The sequence below is a fragment of the Eurytemora carolleeae genome, unplaced genomic scaffold (genome assembly GCF_000591075.1).
Source record: "Eurytemora carolleeae unplaced genomic scaffold, Eaff_2.0 scaffold207, whole genome shotgun sequence".
Taxonomy (NCBI): domain Eukaryota; kingdom Metazoa; phylum Arthropoda; class Copepoda; order Calanoida; family Temoridae; genus Eurytemora; species Eurytemora carolleeae.
This window is the reverse complement of record NW_019396121.1, coordinates 76,451-96,093: the sequence shown is the minus strand read 5'-3', so window position 1 is coordinate 96,093 and position 19,643 is coordinate 76,451. Positions and strand designations below refer to the sequence as shown.

Genomic DNA, 19,643 nt, shown 5'->3' with positions numbered 1-19,643 from the left:
ATAAAAACAGAAGTAATGAGTGTGAAAATACGGAGCATGAAGATTGAGCAGAGAAGAGAATGGCCGGATGAAGAGCTAGCTTGAGAACCAAAGATTATTATGCGAAACCACAACAATAACCAGTAGACGGCATCCTTACATGAGCTGGGATAGGTTTAGCTGGATACAGGGATCAGATGAGAGGGATGACTATTGGAATGAAAGCGAGAGAAAAAGGATAGCCAAGTATAGATATAGTGAATATGTGAAAAAGTTTATCCCAAGGTGGATGAACAAAGGTATAAATTGACTGATGGAAAAAATATATACAGATGGATGGATAATGGGAATTTGGATAAACTAATAAATGGGAGGATAGATAAAACAAAGATGGGAGGATAGATAAAACAAATATGGGTGGATGGATTATAAAAAAAGAGGGGTGGATGGATGGAAAAATAGAGGGGTGGATGGTTTCTAAGATATTATGAGAAAATATTAACATATCAACAGTTGAGTAAAGACAGTGCCTGATTAGTAATAATGGTGGGAGAATATTGGAGAGGTTCAGGGTTGGATCAAGATAGGTTCAGATTAGGAGAATATCTTGGATAGGTTTAGATTAGGAGAATATCTAGGATAGGTTTAGATTAGGAGTATATCTAGGATAGGTTAAGGATAGGTTTAGATTAGAAGTATATCCAGGATAGGTTAAGGATAGGTTTAGGTTAGGAGTATATCTATGATAGGACCAGGAAAGGTTCAGGCTAGGAGTATATCTATGATAGGATCAGGAGGAGTATATCTAGGATAAGATCAGGAGGAGTATATCTAGGATAGGATCAGAATAGGATCTGGATAGGAGTATATCTAGAATAGGATGAGGATAGGTTCAGGTTAGGAGTATATCTAGTATAGGATCAGGAGGAGTATATCTAGGATAAGATTAGGAGGAGTATATCTAGGATAGGATCAGGATAGGATCAGGATGGGAGTATATCTAGAATAGGATAAGGATAGGTTCAGGTTAGGAATATATCTAAGATAGGTTCAGGATAGGTTCAGGTTAGGAGTATGTCTAGGATAGGATCAGGACAGGTTCAGGTTAGGAGTATATCTAGGATAGGATCAGGATAAGATCAGGTTAGGAGTATATCTAGGATAAGGATCAGGATAGGATCAGGATGGGAGTATATCTAGAATAGGATAAGGATAGGTTCAGGTTAGGAATATATCTAGGATAGGTTCAGGATAGGTTTAGGTTAGGACTATATTAGGATAGGTTGAGGATAGGTTCAGGTTAGGAGTATATCTAGGATAGGTTCAGGATAGGTTCAGGTTAGGAGTATATCTAGGATAGGATCAGGATAGGTCCAGGTTAGAAGTATATCTAGGATAGGATCAGGATAGGTTCAGGTTAGGAGTATATCTAGGATAGGTTCAGGATAGGTTCAGGTTAGAAGTATATCTAGGATAGGATCAGTATAGGTTCAGGTTAGGATTATATTTAGGATAGGATCAGGATAGGTTCTGGTTAGGAGTATATTTAGGATAGGATTAGGGTAGGTTCAGGCTAGGAGTTTATATATCTTAATGAATAAATTCCGACAGGATTAGAAGGTATTGGAATAAGGTTTTAGGATGACCAAAGATCCAAAGCTTTTGAATACACAGGATAAGAACGGAGAAATGTTCATTAAGAGAGGGCCCAAGAATACCATGAACCAATGAAAATGGACCCGGGAATATTCCCCCCCCCCTTCTCCCTACCACCTGTAACGACAGCCCGGGTTGAGTGTGGGAAAAGCATGATATTAGCTTCCCAGTCTAGTGATCCTGGTCCCAGTGTTCGGAGGCACCTAGAGACATAGAGCGCACCGCACAGTTTTTATTTCTACAGTGAGGTTAAACCATTGAAAAGTTATAAGTTATAGAATCCACAAAGTTTCAGGTAACTTGATGTTATACATTTATAGCAGTAGAATTATCAGATTCAAAAGTTAGCAAATAAGCGCGCGGTAGTAATTTTTTTGTAATCTTTTAACTTCATTGTTGTTTAATTATTGTTGATATTTGTAGAAATATCAGATCATTCTTCTGTTCAAGTAAAGATCGAATATGGCGTTAACTACTTCGCTCTCCCACGGTTAATTCAAATTTGATTCCTGTTTCCTCTTAATCCCCCCCCCCCCTACCACCCTCCAGCTTTTGTCTCTCTCTCTCTTTTTCTTTTCCTGTCTTTCCCTTTCTCAATTTCACGAAAATGTCGACCTCTCCCCTCATGTCTTTGAGTTTTCTATCTTTCCCTTCCTCAATTTCACGTATAATGCCGACCCCTCCCCCTCATGTCATTCAGTTTTCTATCTTTCCCTTTCTCCATTTTCACGTATAACGCCGAACCTTCTCTCCCTTACGTTAATGATATGTTTAATCCTTACCTTCCTCAATTTTCATTTTTCTTAAACTTGAATTCCTCTTGTCTTTCTTTATGTTTTCCCGTCATTACCTGTATCAATTTCTACGTACACAACCCCCTTATTCTCATTCATCTTACCATCACGGTTCTCTTTTCCTGTTCCAGCCAAAGTTCTCCCTCTTTCTTCTTCTATTTCTAGTTCTAGTTCTTGTTTTTATCCTGATTCTTCTTCCAGTTCTGGTTCTAGTTCTTCTTCTTGTTATTATCATGGTTCTTCTTCTAGCTCTAGTTCTACTTCTAGTTCTAGTTCTCCTTCTTGTTATTATCATGGTTATTCTTCTAATTCTAGTTCTAGTTATCCTTCTTGCTATTATCCTGGTTTTTCTTCTAGTTCTAGTTCTAGTTCTAGTTCTAGTTCTGGTTCTAGTTCTCCTTCTTGCTATTATCCTGGTTCTTCTTCTAGTTCTAGTTCTAGTTCTGGTTCTAGTTCTGTGTCTCTTTCTTGTTCTAGTTCTAGTTCTTGGTCTAGTTCTAGTACTTCTTCTAGTTCTAGCTCTAGTTTTAGTTCTAGTTCTATTTTTTCTTCTTTTTATTATCCTGGTTCTTTTTCTAAATCTAGTTTAAGCTCTAGTTCTAGTTCTGTGTCTCTTTCTTGTTCTAGTTCTAGTTCTTGGTCTAGTTCTAGTTCTTGGTCTAGTTCTAGTACTTCTTCTAGTTCTAGCTCTAGTTCTAGTTCTAGTTCTAGTTCTTGCTATTATCCTGGCTTTTTTCTATTGGTAGTTTAAGTTCTCCTTCTTGTTATTATCTTGGTTCTTCTTCTAGTTCTAGTTTAAGTTCTCCTTATTGTTATTATCACGGTTCTTCTTCTAGTTCTATATTTTAAGTTCTTCTTCTTGTTATTATCCTGGTTCTTCTTCTAGTTCTAGTTTAAGTTCTCCTTCTTGCTATTATCCTGGTTCTTCTTCTAGTTCTAGTTTAAGTTCTCCTTCTTGTTATTATCCTGGTTCTTCTTCTAGTTCTAGTTTCAGTTCTTCTTCTTGTTATTATCCTGGTTCTTCTTCTAGTTCTAGTTTAAGTTCTCCTTCTTGCTATTATCCTGGTTCTTCGTCTAGTTCTAGTTTAAGTTTTCTTTCTTGCTATTATCCTGGTTCTTCTTCAAGTTATATTTTAAGTTTTCCTTCTTGCTATTATCCTGCAGGTTCTTCTTCTAGTTCTAGTTTTAGGTCTCCTTCTTGATAATATCCTGGTTCCTCTTCTAGTTCTAGCTTAAGTTCTCCTTCTTGCTATTATCCTGGTTCCTCTTCTAGTTCTAGTTTAAGTTCTCCTTCTTGCTATTATCCTGGTTCTTCTTCTATTTCTAGCTCTAGTTCTAGTACTTCTTCTTGTTATTATCCTGGATATTCTTCTAGTTCTAGCTTAAGTTCTTCTTCTTGTTATTATCCTGGTTCTTCTTCTATATCTTCTAAGGTTCTTTTATTTAGATTGCTATTCTAGACTATAATAATCCCTCAATTTGATTTTCTGTAGAAACCATGCATTACGGAAACTGTTAGTATACGGGAAGTTGTAGGCGGGGGGTACCCCCCCCCCCCCCAACATTTGTAGGCGGGAGTACCTCCCATACCCCCCATTTTCTGAGTGGGAACTAATATAGGAAACTATTAGTAAAATCCAGGCAATCCACCAGGCCACCTAGATTATATAATATTTCACCATTTAATGATAAAAATAAACTTAAAACTGCCGAAGATATCGAACATCATTAAACTTGAGACCAACGATGAAATAAATCTGTTATCTGGTTTCTTATGCACTTTATTTATTGTAGAAACCTCTGAATATTACAGGGTCATATAACACAGATAAAATAAATATAAACAATCAAACTTTGTATTCTCTACATATGTCTCCATATATGTGAAAGGAGAAAGTATAATTTTTTTAAACTTTACAGTAATCCGTTTTTTATACTTTGTAGTTCCTAAACAATGTCAAATTATTAACCAAAATGTAATTATAAAGAAATCTAGAAAGGATAGAGGGTTTGGAGGAGGGGGGTGGGGGGAGAGAAATTAAAATAATAATTTTTGTTAAAGTAAAAAATCAGATTTGTAAAAAACTATGTAAAAATCAGTCTTGTTTTTAAATATTAATCATAATTGTTANGATTGCTCATTAAAGGGATTGCTCATTAAAGAGATTGCTCATTAAAGGGTCCTTGTTGGGTTTCAACAATCATATAAAATAATTTCTTTCAGCTCTGGGTTTAATCATCTAACATAATCTCTTCTAATCCTGCCAAACAAACTCTAGCCCTGAACATGATGTACAAGAACGGAATGTATAGAGAGAGGTCTTAAAGGGACTGTAAGAGTAATTTCAAGTGACCTTCCATGAAAAGATTGCAATGCAAATATGATTATGATAGAGAAAAACGAATAAAAATTGTGATAATTAAATATATTCAAATATAGAATAACAACAATATTTCCACATTATTAATCAGATAAAGGTTTAAAGGACTTCAAGGATACCGTTTTCAATTCTGCATTGACATCTCTGCCTGGAGTTCATTTGAAATTACGCTTACTGTCCCCTTAACCTGAAACCAATTCAAAATAAAATTCTGAACATTTTCCATTTTGTTCTCCGATTCTAAATTATTGTGTTGGTTTAAATTAAATCTGCACTGTACAGCACAAAGAGACGAATGCCAATCTTGTAAATTGCAAACATTTTCAAAGTTCCTAAGGAAGGTTTTCTATGTGACGGATTACCTTTACCAAATTGTGCATAGGGAATCAATCAATAAATCAAAGCAACCTAGCTGGTTTCAAACCTTGATATGTTAAACTTGTCTCATGTATCCAATCCTTTATCCAACCCTAACCGAGCTCTTACAATCCTGGTTTCAATTTGACAGTTTCTCTCAGATCTGGGAACTCGAATACTAGGGTTCATTCGAAACCAGAATTTCGACATTTGCACTATGGCCAAAATTAATAAACTTTTTTCAATAAAATAATTTTTCCTTTTCATAGCTTTCCCGAATCAATTGAGATTATGATAGAAAGGGGGCCGTGCGTTGCGGCTAGGGCACATTATGGAGTTTAAGAACAAGTAGTGTTGCGGCTAGGGCACATTATGGAGTTTAAGAACAAGTAGTGTTGCGGCTAGGGCACATTATGGAGTTTAATAACAAGTAGTGTTGCGGTTAGGGCACATTATGGAGTTTAAGAACAAGTAGTGTTGCGGCTAGGGCACATTATGAAGTTTAAGAACAAGTAGTGTTGAAAATTTTGTCTCGAAAAGGAACATTTTCATAAAAATCAAATGTGACAGGCAAGGACGAAACATCATCTCGAAAGTAATTTTAATCTGTAATTAGGTTTGGTTTATGCCTAAGTTCAGTATAGACCTGCATTGCGCACATCTCATTAAACAATTAAACCAATGCCATGGGAAGAGATAAGTATGCTATATTTCTCCTAGATTACTCGGTTTAGGAGTAAACTATAAAATCAAGGACGCTTCTCTAAATGTATTCATTAATACGCTCTAGTTTACGCTGGATTTTATCGAATTTTCGATTATTTTTTTAGATCTCCTTTCTTTAAATCTTTAAATTGATCGGCTTCATTCCTCCTCAACTTTATGCTCATTCTGCTTACCTACATCTTACCATCTACTTGTATCTGAGCTGGGAACTTTGTGCTGGGTACCCATTATCCTGATAGTTTGATCTCGATATCCACGCTGGAAACTTTTGATTTTTACACAGAATCTGCTTGATCTCTTGATTTTGGATATCGGTAGATGAACAAAAGATCGAGATCAAAGCTTGATCTCGATTAAAGAATTCTCTGCTGTGATTTCTCACTCTAATATTTGTATCCCTATTGCTTTGCAACCTGATGGTGTAAACCTTTTATAGTTTACACATTGACTATTAGATCAAGCACAATTCATAATTTGATATTTTACTGATCTACGTCATCAAGTTGCAAACATTTAAGAAATAGATGATTAGAGATTGAACCAAGTGATTAGTTACTTTCTTCCCTATTTGTAAGTCTTGCTTCTTTTGATCTCTTTATCTTATTTCTTTCAGACCCATTTCTTTCACTTTTAATCTTCTGATTTTTGCTTCACTTCTTGATATCTTCTTGTTTGTTGTTTAATCCTCACGTATTTATATCAAAAAGATATCATACATTTTTAGATAATTTTTTACATTTTTTTCTTATTTCGTCTCATATTAATATCTTTGGTTGAACGTTAGTCACCATTAATTAAGGAATTTTTATTTAAGATTCAAAGAGTTCAGACTAGAATTCTTCTTGGAAATATAAATTTCTTATCCTGCTTTTAATCAATATCTTTCTTTTTTATCTTTAACTTAGTTTTGCAAAAAAACACGGGTAAGACAGGGATACAAGGGGATATAAACACAGGGATACAGGGGGGTAAGACAGGGATACAGGGGGATATTAAGACAGGGATACAGGGGGATAGTACAGCAGGGATATAGGGGGATAGAAACACAAGGATAGAGGGGGATAGTAAGACAGGGATACAGGGGGATAGTAAGACTGGGATACAGGGGATAATAAGACAATGAGCAGGGGCATGAGTCAAGGAGGTTAAAAGATGATTAGAAAAAAAACGCGAGGTATTATAAGAGAAAATTGTGATTAAGGAGTTTATTTGCAGCCTCAGATTGAAGTCCTGAAATCTTTATCTAACAAGAAGCAAGCACTTTATTTAATAGTAGTTTAGATTGTTAAAGGTATAGGAGAAGAAACTGTTTAAGATGTAGTAAACTCTTGTCCTACCGGGGGGTTGGAAATGACGAGGGTTTTTTGTTAAATTTATATATTTCGAGAAGACTTTAGCAACTATTTATGCCCAATTAACAACAGGTCAAATATCTGTATAGATAACAGACTTTTCGGGGTATGCATTATGTAGTTTATATATTCATATATACTATATAACTATATACTACATTGAGAAGGTAATGTCCTAGTTTTCTATGTGTTTTTCACGCTTTTTTAGTTGTTCTCCTGTATTCTCCTGTATTCTTCTGTATTCTCCTGTATTCTCCTGTATTCTCATGTATTCTCCTGTATTCTCCTGTATTCTCCTATATTCTCCTGTATTCTCCTGTATTCTCCTGTATTCTCCTGTATTCTCCTGTATTCTCCTGTATTCTCCTGTATTCTCCGGTATTCTCCGGTATTCTCCTGTATTCTCCTGTGATAGGGTTAGGTTTATCTTCTGTATTCTCCGGAGCTAGGGGTGTGTTTATCTCCTGTATTCATTAGAATATCCCCGGAATATCTCTTATCCAAGATTCTCTATGATCTTGTAAACCTGATCCTATCTGAACCCTGATCAATGATTAAATCTTTACTCAAACATATTTATGCAAACTTATTATATAAGAGACGAATTTTAGCCTTGCAGTCAAAAAAAAGATAACTAAACCTTATGATGTATTTTTGGTAAAATGCATTTTTTGCAACAAACTCTTCTTTTCTAACCCCTATATCTATGCAACCCAATGTCGTAGACCTTAGATATTTCGAATAATCTAAGGTTGAAGTTTCAAAGGTTTACACTATCAGGTTGGACAAATATAGGGGTTAGCAAATTTAAGTTTGTGGCAAAGAGATAATTCTTTAACATCTGCGACAGTAAATACAACATTTTTTTTACTTTTTTCTAAAGTTTTAACTGTTTTCTTGACATTCGAATAATCGCACACTCAATTAGGGTTTCTTTTGACAGTACATTCTCAAAACTCCTTTATGGAACAAACAGTAAGCGTAATTTCAAGTGACCTTCCATGCCGATTTACAACGGTACCCTTAAATACGTTGCCTGATAAAGAATGAATTGATATACTATATTATTATAATTACTTTGATGTTTGTAATTTAAATTTTAGGTTGTTTTTAATTGTGGTTTCTCTACGAAAGTGACCTGCGCATTTTTAATGCAACAAAACATTTGGTAATTAATTATCAGAAATAAACACCAGAAAAACGACAATATACTCCACAATAATGATCAGATAAAGGTTTCAAGGATACCGTTGTGAATCGGGAATGGCCATCTTTGAATGGTGGATCATCTGAAATTACGCTTACAGTCCCTTTAAAGGGAGTGACCGGCTATATCAGGTAGTTTAACTGAGTATGCAGTGTTGTGGACAAATTCATTTGAGGCATATAAAACTTTTCCACAATGTATAATTACTGAGTTTGAGTGCATAGTCGACGTTCAAAATCATGAATTTGGGCGGGTACGTGTTCAGAATCGGTTTTTTTAATTATTTAATAGCGATGACGAAAAAAAAGTATAAATTATACTGCAGTAAACTAATTAGATGGTTAGGAACATATTTTTCAAAAGAAATTGGTCAATAAATCAATGCTAGAATCAATTATTTCGTTTTCATTATTATTTTGAATTTCTTATTTTCTTTGAATTTATTCGTAGATTTCTACAAATTCTCTAAATGTCGTCTTTTCAATAATAATTCCAGAAGATCTGCAGAAAATCTTTTTTGAATAATGAGAAACTAGAACAATGAGAAAATAGAAACTAATAATTGAACAAGATTACTTATTTTAAGATTAGTTTTTATTTTCTCAAACTGTTCCTAAACACCGAATTAGTTTACTGTAGAATTTTGTTTACATTTTTTGTCGTCGTTATCGAATAATTAAAAAAACAATTCTAAAAACGTATCCACCCAAAAGTACGATTATTAACGTCGACTTTGCGCTCAAACTCAGGATTGACAGATCTTTAACAAATTTTATATGTCTCAAATGAACCCTAAAGAATTTAAGTTCACAACACTGCTTATTCAGTTTAATTAACTCACATAGCCGGTCTGTCCCTTTAAGAATTAAATTTGACAGAAATAAGTTGCTCTTTCTTTCTGATTTCCCTGTCTTTATAATTTACGTCTGTACGTGAGATTAAAGATCAGATAAACCAGGATTGAATTTGCTTCAACTCTAATAGTTTTACAATTAAACTCCTGTTCTATGGTTTGCAATCTTTATCTGATCAGAGAAAACCTCACTGCTAACCATCAACATAAATAGGTGATTCCGAATCCAGGAAAGTTTCCAGTTCATTTATTTCGGAATTTTTCATTGGTTTTTAAATAGTGGCTTGAAGCCATGAACTTTATTCATCATGTGACCGTTTAGGAAGCTTATAATAAGATAAACCAATGTTAAGAATTAAATCAAGGAATATTTAACTTAAAGGGACTGTACGCGTAGTTTCAAGTGATATTCTATTTAAAGAGAGACGTCCCCGACTCACAACGGTATCCTCTAAACCTTTTTCTGATCAAGAATATTAAATACTTTTTGTTCTGGCAAAAACGGTCCAATTATATCTTTGTCTTGTGCTGGCTGACCGATTAATCCCTCTTTTTCAATCTGAAGATTTATTCTTTTCAATTGTGGTTTCACTTTACTATACAAGTGACTTGCGAATTAATGCAGCAGGTACAAAGAAAGAAATCCAAACTGTTCTAGAGAAACGACGATATCTCCTTCATTGTTTCTTAGATAAAGAGTTAAAGCGTACCGTTGTGAATTGGACGTGACACTGAATAAAAGAAGAGTTACTATAAAGGAATTAAGTTTATGCTACAATTTCTAATCCCTTCAGGTTTGCAACCCAGTCCCGTAGACCTTAGATATTTCAAACTTTTAATTCTGTTAGATCTGTTGAAATATCAAAGGCTTAGATGTTGAAGTTGAAAAATATAGGGAGTTATAGAAAATTCGAGTATGTGGCAAAGGCTCAATTACTTTCGTCTAAAATCCCTTTGATTATATCTAAAATCTACTCGCAAATCATCATTTTCTAGACCTGTTCAAGTCCTGCATGTATGGAGGTTGCAACTGTAATACAATATGTCCATGCATATTAACTGCATCATGTATTTAGTAAAACCTGGCGTGCAACTGTGTTGAGAAGTTAAGAGGGTTGCAATCTAAATATGTTTTTTATGAGAGATAAATAACAGGATATAAGGAAACCCACTTAAACGCATTTAATTTTTTTGAATAAAGAAAGAGATTGCTCATTATAGGGATTGCTCATTAAAGAGATTGCTCATTAAAGAGATTGCTCATTAAAGGGATTGCTCATTAAAGGGATTTCTCATTAAAGAGATTGCTCATTAAAGGGATTGCTCATTAAAGAGATTGCTCATTAAAGGGATTGCTCATTAAAGGGATTGCTCATTAAAGAGATTGCTCATGGTTTGCGGGAATCTACGAGCAATAATGAGAAAGATATCATTGTTTTAATATCAACAAGTGTTTTTTTAAGTGTTTTTTAACATTAACTAAAAATTCTCAAATTTTAGATCGAAAAACGAGGATATATTCCTCAGGTTTGTTCAGAGGAATGTTTAAAGGGTATGGTTGTGGATCGAAAACTTTTTAAACAGGAAATTATCCCTGTAAGGTTGCTGTATTTACATCTTGTTAGTCTTTTATAAAGTTGTTTCTTTAATCTTATCTTATAATCATCGTTTTCTAAACTTTGTTGAAAATGGCACTTAGCATGGAAACTTTAAACTTCATCTACAGTCCCTTAAAATATAAAAAGTATATCTGCAGGCACGCTATCTCCTTGGTTTGGCTTATTTGCTTAATAAATGCAGAGGTTAATGAATTTTAAGAAACTCTAAGAATATTTATAATTAACTCCTAATGACTTTCATAAATAAGCCTGCACAGCTTCTAACACTATTGCTGGCAATTAGGGGCACAATAGGTCAGAAGATGCAAGTTGATGCAGAATACATAAATAATTTTTATCCCTTCTTTTACCACTTCTATTTATTTGATATAGATCAAAAGTATGTGAAGGGAAGGGGGGGGGGCGCACCCCTAGTGGCATGAATGTTATACATAAATGCAAAATGATACACATGAAAAAATAATCATTTTATGAAACTGAACCGTCTGCAAGTTTCCCATACTGAAAAGTATAAAAAACAATTGATTACATATCATTATAATAAGTTTAATAAAATCGCTCCTTCATAAAAAAATTAAACCGTTAAGTGTTTTTATTGAAAATAAAATTCGTCAGCCATGACGTTTCATTTTCAAAGTGGTCGGGAAAACTTCTAAAAAGTTAAATATGGAAGATTTTTCTACATATAGAATAGATATTATAAATATATTGGTTTAGGCAACTTTTTCTCCTTGAAAGTTTTTCAATCAAAAACTCAAATTCCGAACCTGTTCCTATAGTCCCAGCATGTGGGATCAGTTCTGTCGCTGTATTTTCATCCCTCCCCCCCGTAACCCTCCCAAAAAACTCCTTAGTAAATAAATGTATGGTTCGATGATGCGAACGGGGAGGGTTTCAATATAAGGGAATAATATTAAATAATAGATTCATATTTAAGATTTTGATTCTTTGGCAGCAGAAACTTTATATATAAATAAAAGAGTGAAATTAGCGTCTCCCCCCCTGAACTGATATTGGGGGAAATATGTCTTGATAAGATGAATTGCAAGTTGACCTCTATATACAGACCTTAATTTGACGTCTTCAATCCTAGCAGTTGGATTGATGGGACCAGGAAATATCTGTGAAACCCGCCAAATTAAATCTGACATTTTCAGTTTCCCGGATTTGCAAATTTATAAAATTTTTAATGTGTCGACGTAAATTATCAAGTTAAAACAAGATAAAGATTAAGATTAGACTACGCAAAAAAGTGCTTTTTAGAAAAAAAAACATTCTCTCGTGAGTAGAAATGATCTGAGTTTGTGCCACAAACTCAAATTTTCTTTGTTATTTTAAAAGAATAATTTATCTAAATTAATAGTTTGAAAAATGAAAGGTCTACGACATCGGGTTGCAAAGATATATTGGTTAGAGTATGAATTAGAACTCAGTTCATTTATCTGAAAACTTGGTAAAACATGCTAGATTTTAACCAAATCTAAAATATCTTTAGTTTAGTGTGCTGCAGTAGTCGTCTGCACCGTGAACTCTAAATACACGGAGTAGTTACATATGGAGAGGAAATAACGCAGTTCCGTACTGTCAAATGATTATGTTGCTTTGCAGATGAAAATATTTTATTTTAATTTTTTAATCCCTTTATATTTGAAACCTGATGATTGATATTTCAAACTATAAGTTATGTTAGTTTCAATTGTCTAAGTTTGACTTATACAAAGTTTACACCATCAGATTGTAAATATATTAAGATGAGAAAATTAGAGTGTACTCAGTTCCTTTTTAAATGTTGTAATGTATATGTAGCCAATCTATGTGTGTAAAAAGAAAAGATGAGTGTGTTTACAGAACGAAACTTATATTTACTACCGAATGCCAGACCTTTTTTTTGAGACGGAAAAAGGATTAGTTTCCATAAAGAAAAGACCCGTATATATTCTAAAATGGCAACCATAACAGATTTTTCTGTCCAAATGAAGAGCTTTGTCGCAGAGAGAGAGGACGTATTTGTGTTACGTGATAAGACTTAAATCCGTCTCCATGTCTTCCTACTCCGTGACAGGAGTACTTGTATTACCTGAGTTTGATACCGGAGAATCTTGACCCGTTCTAGCAAACTTAACTACAACTAAACTAGTAATCTAATCTCTATATATAGATACTTAACATAGACTCATGCAGAACTTAGACTAGGGGGTAACTAATTATTGGCAAAACTGAAATGTACTCTCCTACACCCACCCCCCTCCTCCATTTCATGATATATCATAAAATTAGTTAAAGAACTTTTTTCTTTTAAGAAGTTTTGTCTTGAGTATGTTTTTAAAATGATAATCTAATTAACATTTATTTCAACGGTAATATTATCAGTCTTATTTTAGAGTTTGTTACATGTTTTACATTGTTACTTAGAAAAAAAAAACAGCTTTAAGACATCCTAAAATATGAAGCCACGCCGTCTATGGTAAAGGTCTAAATGATATGTTATCGTTATTTCCTCACATTTAAGGAAATCCGTGAAAATGTTAAAAAACATTACATGGTTTTTTTTCAGTTTCTCTTCATGTTTAAATTGTAAAAATTTCCTTATTAATATTATCTAACTATTTTTAAACACTTTTTATCCGTGTCAAAGAAATTGGGGATTTAGTGCGAATACGGTTTTTCCCCTCTTGCTCTTTAATTGGATAAATATAAGAACTTGATCTGAGATCGATCTTGTCAATCTCTGCACTCGAGTCTAAACTATTCATTCTGTTTGGATAAAAGCACGCCTAATGGAGTCAAAATAAAACATTTCCCTAAGATCACAGTGAGTCTGCAATCAGCTGTCCGTCAAGATTTAGTTTTTATGTACAAACAGCAAGAACTTATCTTTTTGCGACAACTCCACATGTACATCGAGTTGTACATTCATGTAATTCTAACTTTGCTATTTTTTCCTCATAAACCTTTCTCCCTATCATCGAACAATGCTGCCCTCACCCCTCTGTCCACCTTTCAAAGAGCTATAAAACTTAGAAAGAAGTTGATCCAAATATCTAGGGTAGGACTGATTGCATTGTTCTTTCCTACAACCTCTATTAGGTTAAATATGCAAGGACGGATCTTTCTTTTCTTTGTTCTCATTTTCTCTTTGTCAAACTTTTTTATTTTCAATGCTTGTCTAAGTGTATTTTCATCGGATATTTGCGTTCTTTCTTGTTGTGGATTTTAGAACTTTTTCTATATCACGGAGACAGAACGTCTACATATAATAATGAGAAAGGTGAACCTTAAAAAGCTTCTCTACTTTCACTCTTTTTCAATCTTCAAAAATGTCTTAACACGTGCTTTCATGTCATCGTTTCCAGGAAATATTTGTGTGTTCTAAAATCCTGAATCCTGATATATTAATTTAAATTTTCCCCGAACCTTCCTAAATCCGGTGTTATCTTTAAATCTGTAAAAATATAAGTTTATCCTCTAAAACAAGCATGTATATTGTATATGCACTGCTCTACTTAAATTCACACATTCATTCAGGACATATTTAACATAAAGATATCTTTAAATCTTGGTGATATCCTAGAGAACGATTTTTGGACTCCCCCGGGACCCCCCTCCTATCAATTTTGTACTTGCATCTCATATTTAGCACATCGATAAAGTTGGTCATGTGACCGCAGCGCCCGGCCCCCTAGCCGCATTGCTCCGCCCCCTATCTTATCCTATACACAGCGCTCGGCCCAGAAATTGTCTAAGCCTGACCTAACCCTAAATATATACTAATATAGTCGAAAATTGTTGAAATTGAAGGTCTGTCCTTGCCGCAGCACTCGGCCCCCTAGCCTATCCTAGCCGCGGCGCTCCGCCCCCTAGACTGTCCTATACACAGCGCTCGGCCCAGAAATTGTCCTAACCTAACCTAACCCTTAAATAATTTTTTTCTTAAAAACAGTTGAAATCTAGGTCATGTAAAAAATTGATGGGGGGGGGGGGTCCACAAATCGTTCTCTAGGACAGACCTTACATCTTTGGGTATTTAGTTTTGAAAAGGGTGGTATCAATAATTTTCGCTCTGTATTTTTAGTACTCTAATTTAACTTATATGATTTTAGATTGGAGACATGATCAGAATTAAACACTTTTTAAACCAGAAAAACGACATTATCTCCTCATTATTAATCAGGAAAATAGATTATTATTATTTGCGTATTCTCTAATAACGTGACTAGCGGATTTATGCAATATAGAAAATTATTAGAATTAACACTTGTCCAGACAGAAAAACGACGATATCTTCCTCATTGTTACTGTACATACTATTGTGAATTAGACATACCTGGGGATTTGAGATTACGTCTCAGATCCCTTTATTGTCGAAGTTTTTAAATTTAAACATTCGATTTTAACATTTTTTTTAGCATATGGTAGAAATTTGAAATATGAAGTTAGAATTTCTGATCTACGCATATACGCATCCTTAAATGTGGTTAATTAGTTGTATCAAAATTGTTTATTAAATAACCAAAGCGTAAATTCTAAATCTTAGAGTTTCAGTTCTTTTCGTTATATAACTCCAGCCAGACGTATACAGCCTGCATATATGTAAATTGGGAAATTAGTGCGAATATTTGCAATTTTATCCATTTTTTCTGCAGTGTAAATTCAACCTTCCTAGAAAGTATATATGTGTCTACCAAATCTTTGTTTGACACATATATACCCATTTGTTTGTTTGTGTCAAATATACGTCAAAAATGCTAAACCGATCGTGTGTGGGACCTAACATGACCAAAGGGAAGGTTTCTGGAGATCGAAATTTCACAAATTTGCCTCCGCGAACTTTTTTGTTTTTGTTTTACAAGAGAAAATGTTTACAATTGAGATAGAAGATGGGCGGGAAGAGCCCTAAAAGCCTAGCTTTTTAAATTTCAGAAAAGGCGATGTTTTTTATATATTTCTTTCTCTTCTTATTGTTCATGATTGGTTTAAAAATTTCCATCCTTTATCTGTAATTCTTGGCTGGCTTAGATGTGTCTTTCTACAAAATCCTTGGTTAGACACCCGAGATTTTATTTTCTATAAAAAGAATGAATGAAACAATGATCTATCAAAAGACCATTAAAATTTTTATATTCATCTTAATCATGAAAATCATAAAAAGAAAAAAAATCATCATAAATAATATTTGATCGGAAAAGTGAGCCTAAACATGATTTCTAAAATTACATATTTTTACAAACATGCAAGAGGGTTTATTTGAAAAATGGTCTCATGGTCAAACACGCGGCAATTATGCATTTTTTCTTTCAATTTTTGCGTCAGTTTTATACCTTGTTGGTTTATATTCTAATAAAATCAAGGTTATCTAATTAGTTCCTTATATGCGGTGTATAATCTTTAAACCATAATTGCATAGTTAGTATTGAAGTTTAGATAAAGGTAAAAATATTCATGAAATGATTTAAATCAATTATTAACTTCTGCCTATAAGAGTTAAAACAGTACACATAATATTTTTAATTTTTTTAATAATCTTTAGCTTACAATTTGTTTTCACGGCTGGCGCTAGATTTTTGAACATTCCTGGAAAATCTGAAAATGTCGTCTTCATTATCAAAAATCCTCGAAACAGGAATAAATGTTTTCAAAAGTAACCCTTGGATCATAAAAAATAAAAAATATTATAAAATGTCAAATATATACGAATGCGTCGAAAAATTATCGATGATTATAGGTTGTAATTTTTGAATGATAGGTTTGGAATTAAATTGATTTTTTTACGATCCGAGTTGTATGCTGCAACTTTCTGAATTTGTATGGACGCTACGTGTTTCGGTATTAGTTGTTTCTAAAAAATTTCTCCTTACAGAAGCAACGACAGAAGTATAATTAGTAGCGATCACCATCGATAATTTTTCGCTGTAAGTCTACACTACACCCCATTTAATGATTTCCAGTAACCTCCAAAAAACTTTCGTCTCTCTGTGACAAAACGATTTTAGTTTGAGAGCAATTATTAATCATAATCGTCAGTTAATATAAACAGTATTATATATTTATAGAGATGGGGGAAGGACGGGGGGGGGGGATTGATGTAGGGATTTGATCAGTGAACTATTTTTCCATCCAGTATCGGAGAAAATATCTAAAGAAGAGATAAGTTTTAAACAGAAACCATAGAAATTCGTAGATTTATTATTAAGAAAAATTATAATTCTATGACGATTTTCTGAAAAATGTAAGTTAAAGGTTGTAAATCATATCAAAATAATCATATATTGTAGAAAATAAATATGAAAGAATTTTCAGAAAATATTTAAAATTATATTGTTTTTTGGAAACCTTAAAATTTTTAGATTTCCAAATAAAGTCATAATAAATTATAAAATATATCTGTAGCAAATGTTAAATGATGAAGAAAATCTGCTTAAACATGTAAAGAGGTGGGTTTAACTGTTAAAGTATCTGAGAAAAGGGGTCCAGAGTTAGGTTTAGATGATTATCTCACATTGTTCTATTTTCAGGTGGTTTCAAAGCAATCTTAATATCAGAGGTATCAGGACACACCCTTGAAACACACAAACTCATCGAGGTAGCAGACAATAATTTATCATTCTTTAAATATTTCCAACCTTCCATTCCATAATTTTCAGTTGGTTTTAATGATATAAAAAAACTAGTGTTTCCGCTTGACAAATTGTTAAATTGTTTATTGAATGAGAAGGTCCATTCGAATCATTGTTTTATATTAGGAGCGTGTATTGTCTTGGAGTAAGTGATATAATAGAGAAATTAATGAGAACAGAGTGGTGAGGAGCCAAGAAAACCTATTGTTTTGAGCAGAAAGGGGTTCAGCTAAAAACACCCAGTGATAAGCTCAATTAATGAGTGATTTGACAAAAACCTAATGGGAACACCTTTAGTTTGTGAATTAGCCGTGGGAGGTTGGTTTGATCCTATAGATAGTAGATCAGGGTGCAGGCGTGATCTGCAATAAACCCTCGTCATGAGTTCTAGAAGAAAGTCAAGACGTAGTCTCAGCCTGAGAACTTCTTCCTTTATCCGACTAATCAGTCCGTTCCGGAGTAGATCTGTCAACATTTTCCAGATCCCACAAGAAGAGGATGAAAACAAGGTTCGTCTCCACTCCGCTAAGTCGGATTCTCAGCTCCATGTGTCTTACAAGATGGAACAGTATAAAAGACAATGTCGGATACTTGATAGCTCAGGACGAATAATAACAAACTCTCCAAACCTAAGTTCTCCGCATGTTGGATATGTAAAAAATAATCTAAACCTAGACCCACAAGACCCTCCGGAGAGAAATATGTTCGTGAGCAATCCTAATTTATCAAAAAACGTGTTGGACACATCCTGGCTTAGTCAGGATAAGATGAATAGAAATATAACGGAGACTAATTGGATCGGGGAGAAGGATCGTATAAGGCTAGGACTGTTAGGTCGGAGCGCTGTGAGTTATCAGAATATCAGTCCCTCGGGGGATATATTTGCGGAGAAAAACAAAGAGTGTGTCGAAAGCAATCCTTCAAGCAGTTTCTCCGCGGAGGGAAGCAGATCAACAACTAACGTAGCTTGGCTGGTCGGAGCAGCAAACCCTCCAGTTCTAGAACATCATATAGATATCCTGGATAAACAGGAGATAAATCCTCCATCCCATCTAGAGGTTGCTCCTATAGGGTCAACTCTTAAAGTGAAAGATATGGGTTATTCTCTCACCCGGAGCAAGACTGTCAGTGATATGCCCCTATGGGCCCGTGATATAAGCAGTGAGGATGAGTCCAAACCTAGAGCTTGGACAGACTCGGTTCGAATTATCTCCGATGAGTCGGAGACAATGTCTGACTCTGGGTCAGGGTTGACAGCAGCAACCCTGGTTACCATGGGTTCACTCCGGAGTAAGATTGTTAAACACCGAACCCTGTTAGGGAGCTCCACCCGGCTATACAAGTTTAGCCAATCCTTGAGCTCCCTTACAACCGTGGGATCGGAGAGCAGAACCTCGTCCTGGGAGCGAACCATGTCACAGAGAAAAAGGTAGAATGATTTTTTATTCATCCTTTCAAGTCTTCTTTTCAACTCATGGGAATAGAATTTATTTAAACTTGTGTTAGCTATTTAAATCTTTTTATTTTATCCAATCTTTCATTAATTTACAATTCATTCTAAAACATTCAAGAATTTGAACTTGACAAGCTGACATTCATAGTTTTTAAAGAAATAAACACAAAGGAAAGTGTTTGGTCATTGAAACTTGATTTTATCTGAACTACAAATGCTAGAAACTTGTATTTCTGATAGGTTTAAGCTTGTCGTTCTGTTTCTTTAATTAAAGAAATCTTAACCCTCCTCCTACATTCCTAACTGTTCCTTGTATTCCTACATTCCTAACTGTTTCTTGTATTCCTACATTCCTAACTGTCCCTTGTATTCCTACATTCCTAAGTGTTTCTTGTATTTCTACATTCCTAACTGTTTCTTGTATTCCTACATTCCTAACTATTTCTCATATTCCTACATCACTAACTTTTTCTTGTATTCCTACATCCCTAACTGTTTCTTGTATTCCTAAATCCCTAACTGTCCCTTGTTTTCCTACATTCCTAACTGTTTCTTGTATTCCTTAATCCCTAACTGTTTCTTGTATTCCAACATCCTTAACTGTTCCTTCTATTCCTACATCCCTAACTGTTCCTTGTATTCCCACTTCCCT

The 19,643-nt window shown here is 34.2% G+C and overlaps 2 protein-coding genes across 2 annotated transcripts; both read left to right on the top strand.

Moving 5' to 3' along the window:
* Positions 1-1,821: 1,821 nt before the first annotated feature.
* Positions 1,822-18,971, top strand: LOC111695540 (uncharacterized). Its single transcript, XM_023464905.1, has 3 exons — positions 1,822-1,930; positions 17,437-17,504; positions 17,665-18,971. Exon 3 carries the CDS (start codon positions 17,919-17,921, stop codon positions 18,969-18,971), a length of 1,053 nt encoding a protein of 350 aa, XP_023320673.1. The 5' UTR covers positions 1,822-1,930; positions 17,437-17,504; positions 17,665-17,918.
* On the top strand, positions 2,098-3,665 carry LOC111695541 (uncharacterized). The gene is made up of 3 exons (XM_023464906.1): positions 2,098-2,125; positions 2,595-2,929; positions 3,594-3,665. The coding sequence occupies exons 1-3, from the start codon at positions 2,098-2,100 to the stop codon at positions 3,663-3,665; spliced, it is 435 nt and encodes a 144-aa protein (XP_023320674.1).
* Positions 18,972-19,643: the final 672 nt, after the last annotated feature.